Below are 20,056 nucleotides of genomic sequence, written 5' to 3' on the forward strand. Positions count from 1 at the left end.
TGTTGCCACGCATGGTACGACATATTTGTGCAACCTATTCTCGTTAAATCAGTACTTCGTGCAAAAATTGTCGTTTGTGACAGTAGTTTTGTGTGAATCATAAATATCAGCTTTCTAAAACTGTTATTTGGGGTTCCTACAGTGGACATGCGGTGAATAAAATTTCTGACCATAGAGTAACGGCGGAAGTAACGTCCGTTACTTTTTTAGGGTAACTGTAACGGTAACGCGTTACCTTTTTTAAGAGGTAGCGTAGAGTGGTAACGCGTTCCTTTTTTGTTAGCGTAACGAGTAACGTATTTAGTTACTTTTTTTCGGTAACGCCTACAACACTGGTGTATCAACGATGCCTTTTATGAAGTTGAGCGTGCTTATTGCGATGTTGTACTAAGTGCTTTTAAAGAATTTGGACGCGGACTTAGTTTCACTTCCGACGTACCCACAGAGACCTGCCTACAGTTTTTAGACCTCAAGCTACTGTGGGACCGTGAACACTTTTGTTGGTATTACCATCCTCGTGTGAAAAAGGGGCTGTTGCCGTATGATTCTGCGCACTCTAAGATTGTTAAAAGAGGAATTGCTTCACTTTGCCTGGAATCTTCGTTGACAAAGTCGTGTCCACACCAGATGCACAGTAGTTTTTATGATCAGATCCACCGGTTAACGGCTGCGCGCTTCCCTTCGTCGGTCATAAACACGGTCGCCGAGGCTCTCATGCAGAAGATGAAACGTGGAACACAAAGGGATGGAGCTGCTTGGGACCCATTGGGTTCTAAGCTTCATGTGATGCCGTACGTGCACAAGCTCTCCCATAACCTGAAGAAGGTTGCTGCTAGGCATGGAGTGGCTCTGGTCTTTTCGGCGCCAGAAAAGCTAGCCAAGTTGTGTCCGCGCATTTGCGGTAGCAAGAGACGCGGTTGCCTGAAGAAACATGTGAAAGCCTACGTCAAATGTTCCACGGGAGTTGTATACTCTATTCCATTATCCTGCGGAAAACAGTACATCGGGATGACCGAGAGATGCCTGAATGACCGGCTTAGGGGCATGCGCTAAAGTTTAATAGAAACGAGGATAAGTATGCGCATCTTGTGGCGCATACTTCCGCATGTGGGTGTGAACCACGATTTACAGACACGCAGGTTCTTGGAAGAAGCTTGAAATCATCTGCACTTCTGCTGTTGGAAGCATATTTTATTGGAAAAAATAAGGACAATTGTGTTAGCGAGCCGTCGTTGGTGTTACATCAACAGGAAATATCTTTTCTCGAGGCAAGGATTTAGTGATCTGCTGGTGTATCTGCTTTTTCGTATTTCTTTTTAAATTTGTTTAATTTTTTTGCCTGGTGGGGTGGGGGCGCTCATACTTCGCTTGTGTGTTGCTTTCCACATGCGCACCTTTCTTCTTCATTGGTTTTGTGCATTTTTCTGTACCTATATAAGAGGGTCATTCAGGTGCAATAAACAGTTGGTAGTGAGCGCTGAGTGTCGTGTGTGTTCCTCGGGTGGATGAGTGAGTGTTTGTGTGTATGTTTGCGGGAGTCAAGTTTGCGCTGATCATCTTACACTATGTCGAATAACCAACTAGCCCAACAAAAAGTTTTATTGTATTATTCTAGATGGGAAAGCTCCACCGTGTGCGGCCTTGCGAGCGTTTAAGCGTTGTAAGCGTTTCACGTAACGCCTCTGTAACCACCAAAAAAGGGAGCCTAGAGGCCTGCATTTTTTCACTTCAAAAGCTGCTTCAAAATGAACAGGTTTATTGCCTCATTAGCTGGCATATTTCGTCAAATTATTATGAGCGATGTGCAACTCACACGGCCCTTAAGAGAAACACCGAAGACGACATTCACGGAGCTGTATTAGGAGAAACTGTGAAATACGGAGGAAAGCTTCTTAGAGCTCCTCTAGCATTATCACTAGCTCTGCGATAAAATTTCTCGAATATTTCGTTGAATAAATCAGAGCAGTGTAGTACATCTTTTCTTATTTTCAGGTATCCCCGTTTCGACACTGCCACTCTTCCAGCGCACATACCTTCAGAGAAATGGTAGAAGTGACGCCTTTCACTTTCTCAGCCAGTTTCGCGTCGACCAACACATGGGTGCTATCGCTGCTGGTGATTTGATTTCGTAGTTCACCTGCAAAGAGTGAAATAAAATTGGGGGACGCTTAAGCTTCGCCTTTAAGAGTTGAACGCGATAGGGATATCCTGCCCCTAGTGCGCACTTCGAACACTACGAGTGTTTAACAGAATGCGCGCACTAAGGTGTGTGCCTTATGTAATGGGTAGCATGCTTTAAAACAGGGGCAATTTTGCGCGAGAAACTTTTACGAAGTTGCGATGCACCCACTACGTGGTCTTCAAGGAAAACGCGCAGTAATGTGCTTTCTGTAATGGGTGGCTGTCTTTAAACCAGAAAGTCGTTATGATATTGACATGGTGTGACGCCCGATGGCAATGTACGCTTGTACCACGCAATATTACTGCGATATTGCATCTCGTACTGTGACGCCTGTATACAGGACGCGTATTTTTGGGAAGCATGAAAGTTACTTTCAATGCAGCGCCAAGCAGAGGCGTGGCTGTGTGGTAGAACACCGGCTTGCCACGCAGACGGCCTGGGTTCGATTCTCACTCGGACCGAATATTTTTATTATTTATTTTATTTGCAGCTTTTTCGATTTTTCGGTCACGGACAAGATGATGATTTTTCGCTCACAACCAACGGTGCCGACGCCGACGACGGAATTTCTGCGATACGAGCTCTTTAACGCTATCGCGTTAAAACGTTCATGGCATTAACGTGAGAGCGTGGCACGTTCGACAAAGTTTAACAAAGTGTGCGGAAAGTAATCTCATTTAGTGCTTCGCAGTACTTGTACACTCCTATAACTGCATCGCTCACAGCAGTTGCAAAACATGAATTGAAAAACGTGATTTCCCTGTATGCTAGACGAAGCAGGCGACCGTGATAAGGCTTTGTCGGTCCTTTTGCTGCAACTCTGTTGAACGTGCGTTCGGATATTGCTTGGAACTATGCGCAACTTCCAAAACTGGAGGTATGATTTCTTTGAATTTAAAACGTACTTTATATTGTGCCGTTGGGGTGACGGTGAAGAAAAGCACGACGCAGTGGGTAAAGATGAAATCCTTTAGTGGGCGAACTTGCGCTCGGTAAAGGAGACCCTGATTACAAGCGACACCCGCTGTGCAGAGGTGACGGCGAGCACGGACGTCGGGCGTTGTCTAATCTGCTCATCTGTGAAATACATCGGCTTTTATGCCTGCCTTATCGAACCTTCCAGCGTTAACGCTGGGGCTAGAATCAACCTGGTTACTCGTGGCCTGCGCGTAATCTTGACAGAGCATTCTGATAAAATCACGGTTTCTAGACACTGCGGTGTGACCTGCGACGAGTAGTGGTAATAGTTTTTGTGGCTTTTTGCGTGCCAGAACCTCGATATGATTATGAGGCACGACGTAGTGAAGGGCTCCGGAAATTTCGACCATCTGGCGTTCTTCAACGTGCACTGACGTCGCACAGTACACGGGCCTGTAGCACTTCGCGTTCATCGAAATGCGACCGCCGCGGCCGTGATCGAACCTGCGACCTTCGTGTCAGCAGCAGTCACCGCTAAACCATCGCGGCGGACATTCGAAAAAATAAACATATACGTGAGTATAGGGAAACACGAAAGCGCGTAGAACAGTAAAGTTGTAAAAGTTCGCTAGTGCGCATAGAACGGCTTAAGGCGCACCACATGCAGGCCCGGGGCCCGCCCGGCGCCGCTGAGAGTTGGTCATGCCGTCGGGGTCAACCTCGTGGTCGAGTGCGCCGAGACGTCCAAGTACCCAGTACGGGCCGAAGTATCGTTGAAAAAGCTTCTCGCTAAGTCCGCGTCGGTGCATCGCCTTCCAGACCCACACACGGTCACCCGCTTGGTATTCCATGTGACGTCTTCGAAGACTGCAGTGACGGCTGTCGATCATCTGCTGGATCTTGATACGCAGGGGATCGCTGTTGGATCTTGATATGCAAATAAGCGGCGACGTCGAGATCATATTTCACGGTGGCAGTTGGCAGCATGGCGTCGAGCGTCGTTGCCGGGCTCCTTCCGTAAACTAGCTTGAAGGGTGCCATGTGCGTTGTTCCTTGCACTCCGATGTTGTAAGCGAAGGTTACGTACGGAAGGATGCCGTCGCAAGTCTTGTGTTCGACGTTGACGTACATTGCCAGCATGTAGGTGAGGGTTTTATTCAGACGCTTGGATAGGCCATTCGTCTGCGGATGATAGGCAGTTTTTCTTCGGTGAGCTGTCTGGTTGTATTTCAACATCGCTTGCGCTGCGTCAAATTTCTGAAGTCTGAGGCTCCACCGTGCGAGGCGCCCTGAAGGGTCCTCCAACTTTGCTAGCAAACACAAGGCGTGATGATCGCTCAAGACCTTGAAAAGCCTGCCGTATAGGTAGGGGCGAAACATAGATGTAGCCCAAATGATGGCAAGGCACTCCTTTTCTGTCGTCGAATAATTTGATTCGGCCTTCGACAGCGACCGGCTAGCGTAAGCGATGACCCTTTCTCGACCTTCCGTCCGTTGTACAAGTACGGCGCCAAGTCCTACGCAGCTTGCGTCGGAGTGTATTTCTTTAATATATTTTTTATTCAAGCGCTGCCCTGTCAAATTCTTAGTTCTTCTGTCCTCGTTTTCGTGCGCTTAAAAGCTTTTGCTTTACACGTGAATGTTTTTCTGAATCGGCATCTTCGTCGAAGTGTGCCAGAATCGGTGCGGACTGCAAACGTCGTATCAGTTCTCTTTTTGCGGCGTTTCCCACTAAAAGTCGACGTCGGTCTTGGTCAGGTTACTAAGTGGTTTGGCAATGCAGGAAAAGTTTTTGACAAACCGCCTGTAATAGTTACACAGGTCGAGAGGTCGACGCACGGCGTTATTGTCGGTGTGTGGCGGGAATGTAGTGATGGCGGCTATCTTCTGCGGGTCGCGCGAGCTCCGCCGTTGGCGCCAGTGGTCCCAGGCTTTTAAAGCTTTAATTCTTTTAGCTCAGCAACCAAGTCGTAAGACAGTACAAAAAGAGGGCGTCTGCATGGGATCTTGCATTTCCCCCATCTTAAGCGAATTGCTCTTGGCAAGGTACGACAGACGCTCAGAGGAGAGCCTAACGAAGATCCAGTGGGTGAAGATTTTTCGTTTTGTTGATGAGTTCCTCTGTTTATTCCACGCGAACACTGACTTAGCCAGCGTCATGGCAGACAAGATTTACAGCAGCTTCAGCACTAACTTCCCTGGAATTTCCTTCACTAAGGAGCTACCTCAAGGCAAAAAAAAATATATGCTTCCTTGGCCTCACGACTCATCTGGACGACAGCCATACCTGCTAGATTTATACCCCACAATCGAGGAAGGACCTTCTGCCACTTTCATCTCGTTACTCGAAGCTCGTTAAACGCGCCATCGCATTCACCGCCGCGAGGAATGTCCCAAGTCGTTCCTGCCCCCATCAAGTCGCTTCAAGTTTCGCCCTTCAAGTGAACAGGTTGACAAGGGCTGGCTTTCCAGAACAGTTTCTGGCAAGACTGGCAGAAGTGGTCCTACGCGAACCTAGGTTGCAAAGAAAAAAAAGCCCCACCGCAAATTGACAAGGCCAAAGTTTTCGTCATCCCCTACCCGCACGGCGTCTCCCACCGGGTGAGAAAAGCGGCTGAGCGATCGGGAGTAACAGTGGTTTACTCGGCTCCTATAAAACAAAGCTCCCTCTGCAAACGAGTGAATGCGGCAAGTTCTGAGAAATCCGCGTGCCAGAAGAAACATGCAACTCGCTTTCTTCCCTGCAAAACATACGAGATCCCGACGTCCTGTGGAGGATTGTACATCGGTCAGACGGGCCGGTGTGTGAATGACCACCGGCGAAAACACGCCAGTAATCTTGGAGCGAAGACCGGCAGCAATTTGGCGATTCATTGCGCTAGGTGCGGGTGTAGCCCCGATTTCCGGCAGATGCGCATCGTTCGCAGATACCGAGATTCCCCAGCCCGACAAATCTACGAAGCCTCCATAATGCACAACGTTGGGTCAGCATGTGTCAGTTCACCTTCGATAGCGTTAACCGAGAAAACGATGAGCTATCCGCACTGTTAATTTGATGCATTCTTTAGGGTAGGGCTCATACGTTTCTTCAATACCCATCCCCCTCCTAACATGTGAAAAGCGTATTTGTTCGTGTTCGCATAAATAAAAAGCGTTGTTGGTAGCTCAGCGCTTGGTCCTGTCTCTTTCTTTCGGTGTGCTCGTATTTCTCGCGCTGTTTCGAACCCATGACGAACTCCACAGTTGATGGCGTGCCCTAGGATGACGTGCCCTACACGAATCGGCAGTTTTGCTGTCTGAGTGCTAGGCCAGACGACCTGATTTTCTGCAGTACTTTTTCAAGGCGTCGGAGGTGTTCGTCAAAGCTGGGAGCGAAGACGACGTCATCCAAGTAGACAAGAGAAGTCTGCCACTTTAATCCTGACAACACTCCAAAGATCAAGTTGCATAACCTTGAACTCGAACGGGCCGTCCGGTGTTACAAACGCCGTCTTTACGCGGTATTTCTCGTCGACTTGGATTTGCCAATCGCCTGCCTTGAGGTCCATCGAAGAAAAGCACTTTGCTTTAGTGAGTCGATCCAAGTTGTCGCCTATTCGTGGGAGCGGATAGAAGCCTTCGTGATCTTGTTCAGGCGACGGTAATGGACACGGAAACGCAGCGTTCCTTCCTTCGTCACGAAGGCAACCGCTTGGAGGCGAAAATATTGTCACGTGGTCGTGACGTTGACAAGGCGGCAGTCAGCACGTCAGAGATGAAACTCTTTATTTGGCCGAACTTGTGGCCGCGAAACTGAAAAGCAATACACTAATAGCGGCGAACAGAGCGTCGACCGTCGATCAACTGACAAGCGGTGAAGCGCGTCGGCTTTTATACAGGCGCTATCGAACTTTCCAGCGATATCGCTGGTTGTTCGCGCAATCTCTAGAATAAGCTCGAGTGTTCGCGTCTCGCGCGCAATCTTAACAAAATGATCTACAATACTCGCGAAGCTTCTCGAACACTGAGGCGTAGTTTGCGCTGAGCGTTGCTGACAGTCTTTGTGGGCAAGAACTGAATACAGCAAAATGATAATAAGAAACGCCCGTGTGAATATCAAGGCCCATGTACATAGATTTAGGTGCACACGAAAGAACCCAAGGCGGTCGAAAGCTCCGGAGCTCTCCACTACGGCGTCCCTCTCAATCAAATCGTGGTTTTGGGACGTAATACCCGAACAATTATTTTTATTATTACCAAGACAACAGGTGAAGTGCACGGTCGCTTGTAAGGCTGTATGATGTCATCCTCCAGCATTTCGTCGACTTGTCGCCTTATCGAAGCTTCCAGCGCTATCGCTGGTGTTCGCTTTAGATCTAGAATAAACTTTGGTTACTCTTGGCCTGCGTGTAATCTTGACGGAACACTGAAACAATCGCGAAGTTTCTAAACATTGCCGCGCGGCCTGCGGTGCTTGGTGGTAGCAGTTTTTGTGAGTGAAACCCGATCATATCAAATCTAAACTAACAAGCGCGCGTGGCAATATTAGCGATGAGCTTTAAAGGGGCCCTGCACGACCCCTCGTGTTTGGCAAAAAAGAACATATCGGCAAGAAGACGACGCTCTCACCAGTTCAGGCAAACATTGCAGTCGTGCCCGGCAAGGAAAGTGTCCAGGCAGAACACGAAGTTATCGCTTTCTTAAGCAACCTACCTTCATGCGGACGCCTGTCCTAACTCTTCTAAGAGGGTCGTCATACAGCAGATTGCTGCTATTGGCCTATAGCAGACCGAGACCAGCGGTTGGATCAGATGCACTTCTTACCACAGGGTGCCGCCAAACGCCTGACGTCGCGCTCTATAGTGTGCTAAAAGTACTCAGCAGACACGAGCGCGCTCCTGAATCACACCGCAATAGATTGATTCGGTTTTATGATGTGCGCTTTTATGATGTACCCATTTCGAGCGCGCTTCGTGGGACGAAAGAAGCCAGGAAGCGCTTAAACCATGCGAGAATTCCCTAAGACACCGCTAGTACTTGATAGATTCGAAATATTTAAAATGCGAAGCATTTCTTAGCGAGCCTTTGGCACTTTGAGCGTTTCTTTCTATCTATCTATCTATCTAGCCGCCTACGTCTGGGTGCTCTCATGATCGTCTCCTAAACTTGGTGTTGGCCAAAATCGGCATGGGAGGGTAAGAGGATTTGATGAATATGACTGTCGGGTCATGACCTAAATAACGTGAAAAAATCCTCTCCCGTACGTCGTCAAACCGTTTCCTCCAGACACGTGTGGCACATACCCGTTTACCACTGGTTGCCATGTAGGGGTATGCGCCACAAGTGATTGACAGTTTATATGTACACCGGAACGGCGTGAACCGACATTGGTAATTTAAATGCGACAGCGTTAAGAAAAGCCGACATCGGCAGCGTTCGCCCGACAAATGGAAACAATAAATATTAGCATCACAGCAGGAATCGAACCCAAGCATTCTGCGTGGCAATCAGGTATTCTACCACAGAGCCACGCCAAGTCGATAGACTGGTCTGGAAAAACAGCCTATGCAGGCGTAATGGCGGTGCAACGTCTACTGTGGTTGTGGTGCTGGCTATCTCATTTTACAAGAAAGCCATAAACACTACATATGTACTCCTACGATGCACGCGTCATATCAGATTAACGTCTGCGGTTCCAGTGTTGGCTCCTGTTTTATAGCAGTGTAATAAACATTACATGTGTATTCCTATGATTCAGCAAGCTATATTGAAGCATTGCTCGACCACGGAGGAATACATTAACGAAAGTTACGTATGATATTCACATGATTGCGCCATAAAGTGCACTTAGTTTCGATAATACTGACGTGTGTACCATAACGTGAGGGCTGACGTTACCATTTAAACGCCAGTGTTATCGACGTGCCTGGTAAGCCCTCGATGTGTACACGGCTACTACACTTACAAAAACACGTCGATCCACCTCGTAACGCTTGGCTGAGAGCCATAAAATACAGCATAGACATACTTGCTAACTGCGTCGCATGAAACCGATTCCCACGATGCGTGGGAGCTGCCGAATTTTTTGTAGTGTGATTGATTCGTATGACAATGAACTCTGATACTCAGGATTTTTGATGATGGCTTGGAAAAGTGCTTTAGGAGACCATAAATTAAATAGTAGCTGCTAGAGCACATAAGTATTCGGTAGTGTGTTTTTGTACTCAAATGCCAGTGGGCATGAAAAGCACTTCAAATCCACGTCCGCATACTACCGCGCTCCTCAACGACCCGTTTCAACGCGTCATCCTCCTCGACTCAACCTCGCACGCTTTACTGCACAGCGAAATCTTCGAGCTCAACGTGTGGTTCAATAATAGTGTTACGGGGAGTATTATTTCAGCCGTCGTCGTCAGTACTGATCGAGATAACACTTCAATCGAGAGAATGGCCTCCAAATGGCCTCCACTTGGAGGCCATTCACAAGGAACGGGCTGAGATGAAAGGTGGAAAGCCGACCCATGAAGGGGACACTCTTCCCTCACGTGCGGTGGCACAGGCTCATCCCGCCCACCGCGGCGACAATTTTGGGTGGCCCGGCGAACGAATAAAAACGGGAAACACGAGATCCTAAACATGTGGACTTTCAACGACTTTAGGCCATATACAGTTTTCTTTTTCTTTTTTCTCCCTCGTTTTTTCTCACTTCGTCGTCTTCTTCACTCTCTCTGAAATGTCCTTGAAGGGGAGAGGGACGCGGCAAGAAACAAGTTCGAACTTCGACGTCAATTTAACTCATCCCCTGACGAAGGGAGGACCCCTCCTGAAACTGTTGGGAAATAAATATTTATATCACTGTTGACGACGCCTCCGTTGTGTTAAACCCATATATATATATATATATATATATATATATATATATATATATATATATATATATATATACATATATATATATATATATATATATATATATATATATATATATATATATATATATATATATATATATACATATATTGTTACGCCCACAGTAAGGGTTTGGGGTTTATTGACAGAAGGCTTGGGCGGGAAGACCTCACACGACGAAGCTGCCGAGAGATCTTCTTCTTTTCCACCTCCACACACTTCTTCGTCTTCTTGGTCCGGCACATACGCGGCGTAATATTTCGCCCTTCGCAGACGAAGCGCCGGGACCAGTGGTGTCACTGACGCAATGAGGTGATCGAAATTGTCGGCATCGCAAACTGTCGTATCAAGCGGCATCCGCGAAAGGCAATCAGCGTCAGCGTGTTTCCTGCCGCTCTTGTACAATACCGTAAATTCGTACTCTTGCAAGCGTAGGGCCCAGCGTGCAAGACGGCCGGATGGATCGCCAAGGCTTACAAGCCAGCACAAGGAATGATGATCCGTGGCCACTTGGAAGGGACGACCGTACAGGTATGAGCGGAATCACTGAACAGCGAAGACGAGTGCCAGACATTCTTGATCAGTCACTGTGTAATTGCGTTCCGGCTCGCTGAAAGTTCTACTGGCATATGCAATGGCGTGTTCCTCTTCATTGCAGCGCTGTACTAGAACTGCACCTATGCCAATTCCGCTGGCGTCAGTATGAACCTCAGTCGCCGCAGAAGAATCAAAGTGCTGGAGAATAGGCTGCGACGTGAGTAGGAACTTCAGTTTGTTGAAGGAAGTCTCGCAGTCGTGTGTCCATTCAAAACTAGCACCTTGACGGAGCAGGCTGGTCAAGGGGAAGGCAACGTCCGCAAAGGCAGGAATAAATCGTCGAGAATACGAGCACAGGCCTAAGAAGGTACGAAGCTCCTTCGTTGAGCGAGGTGTTTTAAGCGCTTTCACGGCCGCTGTCTTGTTTTGGTCAGGCCTGATGCCATCTTTTTTGACGAGGTGTCCAAGCACCAAGGTTTGTCGCTCGCCGAAACGACACTTCTTCGCATTAAGAACTAGGCCGGCGTTTCTAATACATTCCAGAACGACGTCCACTTGTTCGTTATGTTCATGAAATGTGCGCCCGAAAATCACAATGTCATCGAGATAACACATACAGATGTTCCATTTTAGGCCCCGCAGAATAGTATCCATGAACCTTTCGAATGTGGCGGGAACATTACATAACCCAAACGGCATCACGTTAAATTCATTGCGTCCGTCCGGGGTTATGAAAGTAGTTTTTTCCTTGTCCATAGAATGCATAGGAATCTGCCAGCAGCCTGAGCGTAAATCTATAGACGAAAAGTCTAGACAGTCCAAGGCGTCATCAATTCGTGGGAGAGGGTAAACATCTCTCTTGGTGACGGTATTCAAACGGCGATTGTCGACACAGAATCTCCAGGTATCGTCCTTCTTTTTCACAATAATCACTGGAGCTGCACAAGGACTCGATGATTCTTGGATGACGCCCTTCTGTAGCATTTCACGCACTTGATCGTCTATTATCTTGCGCTCGGACGGTGATACTCGGTACGGTTTATGTCGGATTGGCTGTGCTGTTCCTGTATTTATCCTGTGGCGTGTACGAGACGCGGGGATCGAAGGCGCATGGCCACTGTGAAAAATCGAAAACCGGCAAGCACTTTAGCAGAACGTCTAGAAGTATACTGCGGTTGTCGGGAGTCAGTGACTTGTCGACCATAGGTGAAATTTTCGAATCGTCTGAGCAAGCGTTCACTTGGTCATCACGTCGAACGTTACTGAGGACAGCTACTGTCGTCGGCGAGTATTCTTTGAATGAAGCGAGCTTAAGTCCTCCTGGTAGAGCACTGGTTCATTTGAACAGTTTATGGTCCAAAGTTCCGTACACCCTTTCCTCACTGAAACTATGCAATGGGGTACCAACGTGTTCTTCATAATGCAACTTAAATGGAAAGGTTCCACCATCGCGTCGAAGCTGGTATCGCTGTCGTAAATAGGCAAAGGAACTACGGGAACGCATACAGCTCAGAATGCCAGGACAACGGTATCTTCGTGGACTCGGAGTGCACCGTGTTCCCTGCCCGAATTCTCCATAAGTCCATCAGGAACAGTGTCTCTTATGAACACCTCGCAGTTTCTACAATCAACAGTGGCCCCACACATTCGCAGGAAATCAATGCCCAGAATTATGTCGTGCGTGCTCCGTGGAAGAATCGTGAATTCTATCGCAAGCACTTGATCACTCAGCGACACTGCCGCGGTGCAAACACCAATCGGACACAGCGAGTTGCCACCCACGCCACAGAATGTTGTCGATTTCTCCCACAAAAACATCACTTTGCGCCCCAAACGACCTTTGAATGCAGCACTCATGATCGACACGGTCGCACCAGTGTCCACCAAGGCCATTTTGCCTACACCATCAACAAAAACGTGCACTTTGTTCATAAACACTGGTGGAGGTATCTCTTCTTGCAGCAAGTCACCAGCGACCTCACCCCCATCGGCCGCGCTGTCTAGTTTTCCTGATGTGGTGACTAGCAGCGGCGACGGGGCGACGGAGACCGGCGCAGTCGACGTGCTGGAGGTAGTGTCACACTTCGGACGGAGGCAGGAGAACGGTTGCGAAAGAGTCCCTGCCAAAAGCTGCTATTGGGTCGTGGTTGGGTGGTCCAGCATTCTTCAAAAGGTGGGACATCAGGCTGCTGCGTCCAGGGTGGCGGCCGTTCATAGCGTGGTGTTCGCGAGCGATCGCAGTACCTTGATATGTGACCGGTCACACCACAGTTGCAGCACACGGGAGCTGGGCGCAGTCGTCGCTGCCCTTCGACGTGTTCCGGCACGTTGACATGATCATTTGCGTAAGTGCGACGCTCAACATAATCGTTCGTTGGTCGGCGGTATGGGCGTTCGGTGCGGAAGCGCTGAGGGTACAGTGATCTAGCTCTGTGCTTGAGCGATGGATGGCTGGGATTCCGTAACCTCCGGTGCGTTGACGGACGGATTCTCGAAATCCCCAAGCTGCGGGGTAGCCACATCTCGCGGGAAATAGCATCGAGAGGTGCCGGCCACTTCATGCTTCATGCTTTCATGTTTGCGCAGATCTTCCCGAACGATCTGACGGATGGTTGTAGCGAGGTCAACAGTTGGTGTAGTTTCTACACTGGCCACCGTGGTGACATTGGCCAGACGACCAAACTTCGGAGTTATTCTGCGCTGCTTCAATGACTCAAACGTCCGACAGTGGCGAATGACATCTGACACTGAAGTTAGGCTTTCTTTGCTTATGAGAAAGTTATAGACATCCTCTGCAATGCCTTTCAATAAATGTCCCACCTTGTCTTCTTCGGACATGCTGGCATCTCCTTGACTACAGAGCCTCAAAATCTCCTCCTTATACATTGCACATCTCTCTCCGAGTAACTGAGCCCTTTGTGCAAGAATATGCTCAGCAAGTTTCTTTTTCGCAGCTGTGTTACTGAAACACTTCGTGATCTCTTCAACAAAGCGTTCCCATGACGTCAATAGGTCTTCACGGTTCTTGTACCAGACGAGTGCAACATCGGTAAGGTAAAAAACCACGTGAGATAGCTGGGAGGCAGGATCCCATTTGTTGTAGTGGCTTACCTGCTTGTAGTGCTTGAGTCATGCGTCCACGTCTTCGTTAGCCTTCCCGGACAAGGGTCGTGGCTCTTTGTGATGCGGCCAAGAACTGCTGGGGCTGGTTCCCGAGTGTCTGTGTCGTCAGGCATGATGGGCATGGAAGGAGGCAGGCCGGCGAAGCGACGACTTCGGCGAAGTCCGAAGGGTAGCGGTTCCGTCGTTGGTTGCCTTACCCCGCACCTCCACCACTCTGTTACGCCCACAGTAAGGGTTTGGGGTTTATTGACAGAAGGCTTGGACGGAAAGATCGCACAGGGAGAAGCTGCTGAGAGATCTTCTTCTTTTCCACCTCCACACACTTCTTCGCCTTCTTAGTCCGGCAGGTACAAGGCGTAATAATATATATATATATATATATATATATATATATATATATATATATATATATATATATATATCGCATGCTGCATTTTTTTTTCAGGTTAGGTACATAAGTCTCTGTATTTGCACAATTTTGTGAAGTGATTCAGTGATTAGACTTTCACATTTGTAAATTTCTTGCGTATTTTAGTTCCGGCAGACTTAACTTGTACAGCAAGAATTGGGGTATTTGTAACTTTGATATCTGGATATTTGTAAAGCATTTTTTATATCACACATTTTATGCAAAACCTTGTGGAATAACGTTAGTTTACCTGCCATTGCTTTTTTTTTCAAATGTTTGCGCACGGTGAGCCTTGCTGTACACCTCAGAAACAAAATAAGCCAACAGCATTGCGGTCGTATGGTCGTCACTACTCTTTCTTTTGTTTCCCTTACGTCTTCCTGGTGTGCTTTGTCCGTAATAAAGTGCCATGGGAGGCTAAGAAATTGTCGAATAAAGTGGTGTGCATATGGCTAGCAAACCACTGGCGAATATGAGTAAAAAGCTCGTAGTGTGAAGAGGTCACTGCGCGTATAAGTATTTTAACTGAATGCGCGTGTAATTTACTTTATCTATTACTCTTAATTCTTGCATGCGTGATGCTATTCCCGATTACCCGCGAGAAAGAGCTTTTTTCGTTATTTACTTGTGCGTGTTCGTTTTGCGCGTTTTTACGCACGCACCAACGTTCTGGAACTCTATCACCGGAACTAGGCCACGCTGATGCCGCTTGACACGATTTAATTGCGATAGCAATTATATGGACAGTCTCGGCTGGAAAATGTCCGTCCCCGTCGCCGTCATTCACCCTATATGTATAAGTATGTATATATATAGAAAAGCCACAAAGAAAAATCATTCAGAAATTCTTTCCGACGCGCGGAATCGAACGCGCGACCACTCGCTTTGCAGCCCGCCGCGTTAGACGTTAGGCCACGACAGCACCGACTTTCAGCCTGCTAACGGCGCGCTATTCGTATACACCATGTAATTCAGCATGCTTTCTTAGTGGCTACATAGATGGCGCGACGTGCGCGCGCAGCTCCTGCGATCGCCGTTGCTCTTCGCTCTACAGGGCGTGGTCGCTTTCGTGCGCTTATCTCGAGGAAAGAAGGGGCGGCCGGTGGGGTGCTTCGCTTCGCTCGCTGCAGCGGCCGCGTTTGCGAAAGGAGCGCGCTGTTCAAACAGAAATAAGTAACAAAAGTGACAATTAGTTCGCGCTCGTCTTGTGTGTACCTGTTCGTTCGTTTCGTGCGTCCTGCTTTATGTTTCAGCAGTGCGCTTCAAAGTGTCGAGCTGTGACGCATTAGTTCGCGCTCGTCCTGTGTGCGTTCTTTTCGTGCGTCCTTTGGGCTCGAGCGACGCGCTGGCGATTTGGAGCTGCTTTCCATTCTTCGCGTTACATTACAATTTATTGCTATCGCATTTATTTCTTCGCCGTTGCGGCGAAACTATGACTTTTTTTTTTCATTCTGTTGTTGCCCCAGCACTAACACAACGCTTAAAGATGGATAAGCTCCATTCCGCACCGCATTATAAAAATCAAGTAGACTTCAAGTGCCCTGTGTGGAAACTCAGAGCAAAAACTACAGCGCGCAGCAGACGCCCCTCGCTTTCCACGCGCTTCCCGAGAGCGGAAAGTCCACGGGTCCGGCGCAGCAGCGGCGCGGCGCGGGAGTTCACCGCAAAAGGCGCACGCGGGAGCCGGCGCATTCGACACTCCCCCTATTCTAGGTTACTCTAATCATGGTAAACATAGGCAGTGTTCCAATTCTGGACAGCACCGTAGACAGTCTACGCTGACAGCTTAGAAGACAGCATCGAGCCCATGTTGTCCGAGAAATGGAACGCGTCTAGAAGACGTCTGCGCGACGTGACGCCACCTCGCGTCGACAAGAAAAAGCTAAGAAAAACAAACGTAACAGTTATTTTTTTACCTTTTTTTCGCGTTTAAATCTATCAAAAATTGAACGTAGCTCACATTGAGCGCTCGGAAAAGGGTCTGCTGGTGTGCAGACGACCATACCGGCGATATCAGAGCTATCCGAGCAGTTCGGTGAGCCGCCATCTTGCTTGGTCAGCAAAGTAGCCTGCATCGTATTTGTCTCAGATGGCGTCTTTTCGAAGCTGTCTATTTTGCGGGCTACGTGAGAATTGGACTGGGACTTAAGATGGCCGCTGTCCACTTAGCTGCCTATTTAGCTGTCTACGGTGAGTATTGGAACACACCCATACCAGGCAACGGATTGTCTTGGCTTTCGCGCCGACCACAAGTTGACTTCGCCCATAGTTGCGAGCACCAGCCTGAACTTCTGTCAAACATTGTCAAAACACGTGATGCACTAAGCTCGGGGACTGCAGGTGTAAACAGGAAATATTTATTTCAAAGGGAGCCTTGAGAAATAAATATTTATATCACTGTTGACAACGCCTCCGTCGTGTTATACCCATCAGGGAGCTGCGGCAAGCATTCTCAAATCATGAGTGGTAGTTTACCACTATCTCTCAACAGGAAGGTACATAACAGCTGCATCTTAGCGGCATTTTATTTGCCACTATATTTACGAAACGCAGCTAAATCTTTATATTTTATTCGTGAAGCTGCGTGTTACGTGACCTGTTTCACAGCCGAAAACCATCGGCAGCTTTCCCGTGTAACAGGTGCCATTATGTAACTGCGCAAAGAACGGACGGTGACACAAGAGGAGAGGAAAGCACAAACAGGCGCAGACTATCAACTGAAGCTTTATTGCAAGAACAAGGCAATATAAAGGACAGGATAAAAGCAAGAAAGGGCAAAGGGGGAGGAGGAAAAGCCAAGAGCGACCCACAGGTGCCAACTGCAGTTGGCGGTAACTGCAGTTTACTGCGGTTAACTGAGCTTTGTCGCAACTGAGGTTAGCGTGCGCGTGTAACTAGGGTATTACCGTAATACCGGTCCACGATGAGGGGGGTACCATCACCCCCAGTAATGTCGTTCTCGCCGCAAGCAAGGCGCGTCCCGCGGATTAGACGCAGTTAGCTTAAACAGCCGCCGAGCGAGAGGTGGCGCTGTGCTCTCGCGGTGTAACGTTAGCACGGTGGCGCCAGCAGCGCCGCCTGGGGAGGGAGGGGGGGCGAGGATAGGCGGGCATGCAGGGAATAGAGGAGAATCTCGTTTTGGAGTTTCGCAGCGTGCTTGAGCGCATGGCTTTCGGTGGGGCCTGTGGGCGCAATTCCGCGGGTCCGGCCCGTGGCCTCTCGTCGTGAGTCAAGCGTCGGCGATGCCGCCCTCGCGGTACATCGTGTGTGTGATGTTTTCTGTGTATTGTAATCGTATTGTATAAGGGTACTTAGCGTGTTACTAGAGTAAATGCCTTTATTGGACCACACTCGGCTACGATGCGCAATGGCGACTGTCAAGGGTGATTCCACGAGAGATCGAACATGCCTGTCCGGTCGATATTTTAGGGGCGAAGCTCCTTATGGTGCATCCAGACGACGGGCCAAACCGCTCTTTTCGCCCGCGGCCTCGCCGTCACGTGACCCTCCGCTTCCGGTTGGGAGAGGCCGCGGGCGGCCCGGGGAGGGAGGGCGCTAGAAATCCCGAAAACATTTTCACGGGCCGCCCGTACCGGCCCTCGACGGCGGCCCGCGCGCTCGCGGGGGTGGTGTGTCAACAAAACCGGGGTTTTATCATCTTTTTTTGGCAGCTGGGCACGCCGGCGACTATTCGAACACGTGTTTCTGTTTGAAAACAAGCACGCGGGATCATTCGCGTCGTTTTTGCGGCCCAGTACTCGTTCTACCGTGCTTGTGTAAAGATGACTACGTGGAGCGACGATGATACGTTATACTTTCTCCCATTGGTGGAGCAGTTCCCGACAATTTTGAACGAATATATCTGCAGATCCTCGTCGTCCTCAACCGATAGCGCGAGAGCCATAGCCGCCAGGGATTTCTTTCGCGCAACCTCCATGTTCAAACTGAGAACTTCCGTAGCGGTACGTTCTTTTTTCTTAGCTTTCGTGTTGTCACCTGGTATCAATTAGGTCTTTCGCGCATCTCGCGCGGTTCTTCTCAGTGCATATCTTTCCGTCACGGCATTTTTTTCTTGTTCGCATGCGAAGCGCTCCCGACTTTCGCCTGTGGGCAGTGCCTTTTCCAATTTTCCGGCGCTTCCTATCCTCTTTTGTCTAGCTCCGTAGCCTTCGCTGCTCTCCCCTCCCCCTATTGTGACCTCTGTCAGCGACTAACCACACGCCAACCCTTTCACTGACGCCACCAACCTCTTGGGAAGCCACACACCGTGGTCTGCCCGCTTTTACACGCGTTTGTTGATGTTGTTCGTTTCCTTAGTTTGTCAAATTTTTTTGTACCATCACTCCTGGCTTTATTTGTTTGCTTCTTTTGCAAAATAGGCTTTCTGTTTCTGCCAGCTCTGTGTGTACTGCGCGAATAGACAGACGGCTGAGCGGAGCCTGGGGTCTTGAGGCGTGTGAGAGGCACGCGCACCGCGTGTGAAAGTGACTGTCGCAGCGTCGCCCACCAAGCTGCGGCGAGAGGCTTGAACTAGCCTGGCCCACGCATCTCCCTCTCGTTTTGGTCCTCGCGTGTGTACGGCGCAAGCGGCCGGGCCCCTCGCGGCCCCGGCGTCACGTGACTCAGCCGCCCGCGGCGGGCGGCAGTTTGGCCCGTCGTCTGGATGCACCATTAAGGCGGCACCCGTTCGTCCCTCGTAGTTGTCGTAGTCGTAGTGCGTAACCAGTCGTAACGCTAGTACCAGATCTTGACCTCCAAGGTGGTGCCGGTGGGAGATTTTTCCTGTGCGTTGTTGAACAATGAAAAATTCGCAGCGTGCGCGGTAATTAAAAGCCGAATTCTTCTGTCTCTCATTCCCCATTAGCAGCCATTGGCATGTTCCAGTAGGAAACGTTAGTAGAAGTAGAAGTGTAAGTGTTAGCTAAAAGCCGACTTCTTCTGTCTCTCATTTCCATTAGCAGCCATTGTTTACCTCCAAGGTAGTGCCTGGTGAGATTTCTCCTGTGCATGATTAAACAATAAAAATTTTGTTCAAAACGCCGTTGATTGATGAAATAAACCAACGAAAGACGCCAGATGTTTTCTAAAAGCAAAACGAAAGAACGCCAGATGTTTCTAAAGCAAAACGAAAAGACGCCAGCTGCTTAACGAAAGACGCCAGATGTTTTCTAAAGCAATGGTTTTCTAAACAATGAAAATTCACAGCGTACATGTAAAATTTAAGTGAGCTGCAAGTCGTCATAACTCATCGAACCTTTAGTATAAACGCGCCCGATCTCACGTCGGTGATGATGTACTGGGCAGAATTCACGGAAGATTCACGGTTTACCGATGAACCTCCGGAGCTTCGCCCACTCATCATCATTCACTCCGTGTATATGCTGTGATTTTTTTTTGTGTTTCCTGGGTTTCTTGTATGTTATGTGGGCACATTCAAAGTGCATGGAACCGAAAATTTTATTTCCAAGAAACGCTTCCAGCGCGGCAAAAAAACATTTAAGGTGGCGGCTCGGGCCTCCTGTTTTTGCTCACTGCAATGTTTCCGGATCTCGCGGCCGAATTAACCGCGAACTTTAAATGATGTGTCGAAAAATTCTCTTGCTGGTTTTAATACGCATTACTGTGAATTACATCCATGCTTTTTTATGCCGTCCTCAAAAGGAAGAAAATGTGAAAAAATGGCAAACGCGGCCAAAATAAAAAGTGTGCTAAGTTTGAGACGCCTTGGCGCCTTTCCTATTTCAAACAGAAACATCAAGACATTGTGAAATATAGAAACGAGTCTTTGCAACATTTATACAGAACATCATTTTCCTATGGGCAGCGTGAAAAAAGAAAAATATAGTTAAAGAAGCAAGTTTTTTCAAAAAAGTAAATTTTCAAAAATAAAATAAAAAACTACGGCCTCAATTTTCACGAAAATTTTTTATCGAAGAGCGCTTATGTCAATGAACACACGGTTTTAATATCATAAGTCCTCATTAGCTTTGTTCACGAGA

The 20,056-nt window shown here is 48.5% G+C and overlaps 1 protein-coding gene across 1 annotated transcript in view; it reads right to left on the minus strand.

Annotated features, from left to right (window-relative positions):
• Positions 1-20,056, minus strand: part of LOC119382233 (uncharacterized) — a 286,762-nt gene that overhangs the window by 106,429 nt on the left and 160,277 nt on the right. The window contains exon 4 of the mRNA XM_049412767.1: positions 2,034-2,137. Within this exon, the coding sequence (XP_049268724.1) occupies positions 2,034-2,137 (104 nt within the window). The remainder of the gene's footprint in view (positions 1-2,033; positions 2,138-20,056) is intronic.

The sequence above is a fragment of the Rhipicephalus sanguineus genome, chromosome 2, assembly GCF_013339695.2.
Source record: "Rhipicephalus sanguineus isolate Rsan-2018 chromosome 2, BIME_Rsan_1.4, whole genome shotgun sequence".
Classification (NCBI taxonomy): domain Eukaryota; kingdom Metazoa; phylum Arthropoda; class Arachnida; order Ixodida; family Ixodidae; genus Rhipicephalus; species Rhipicephalus sanguineus.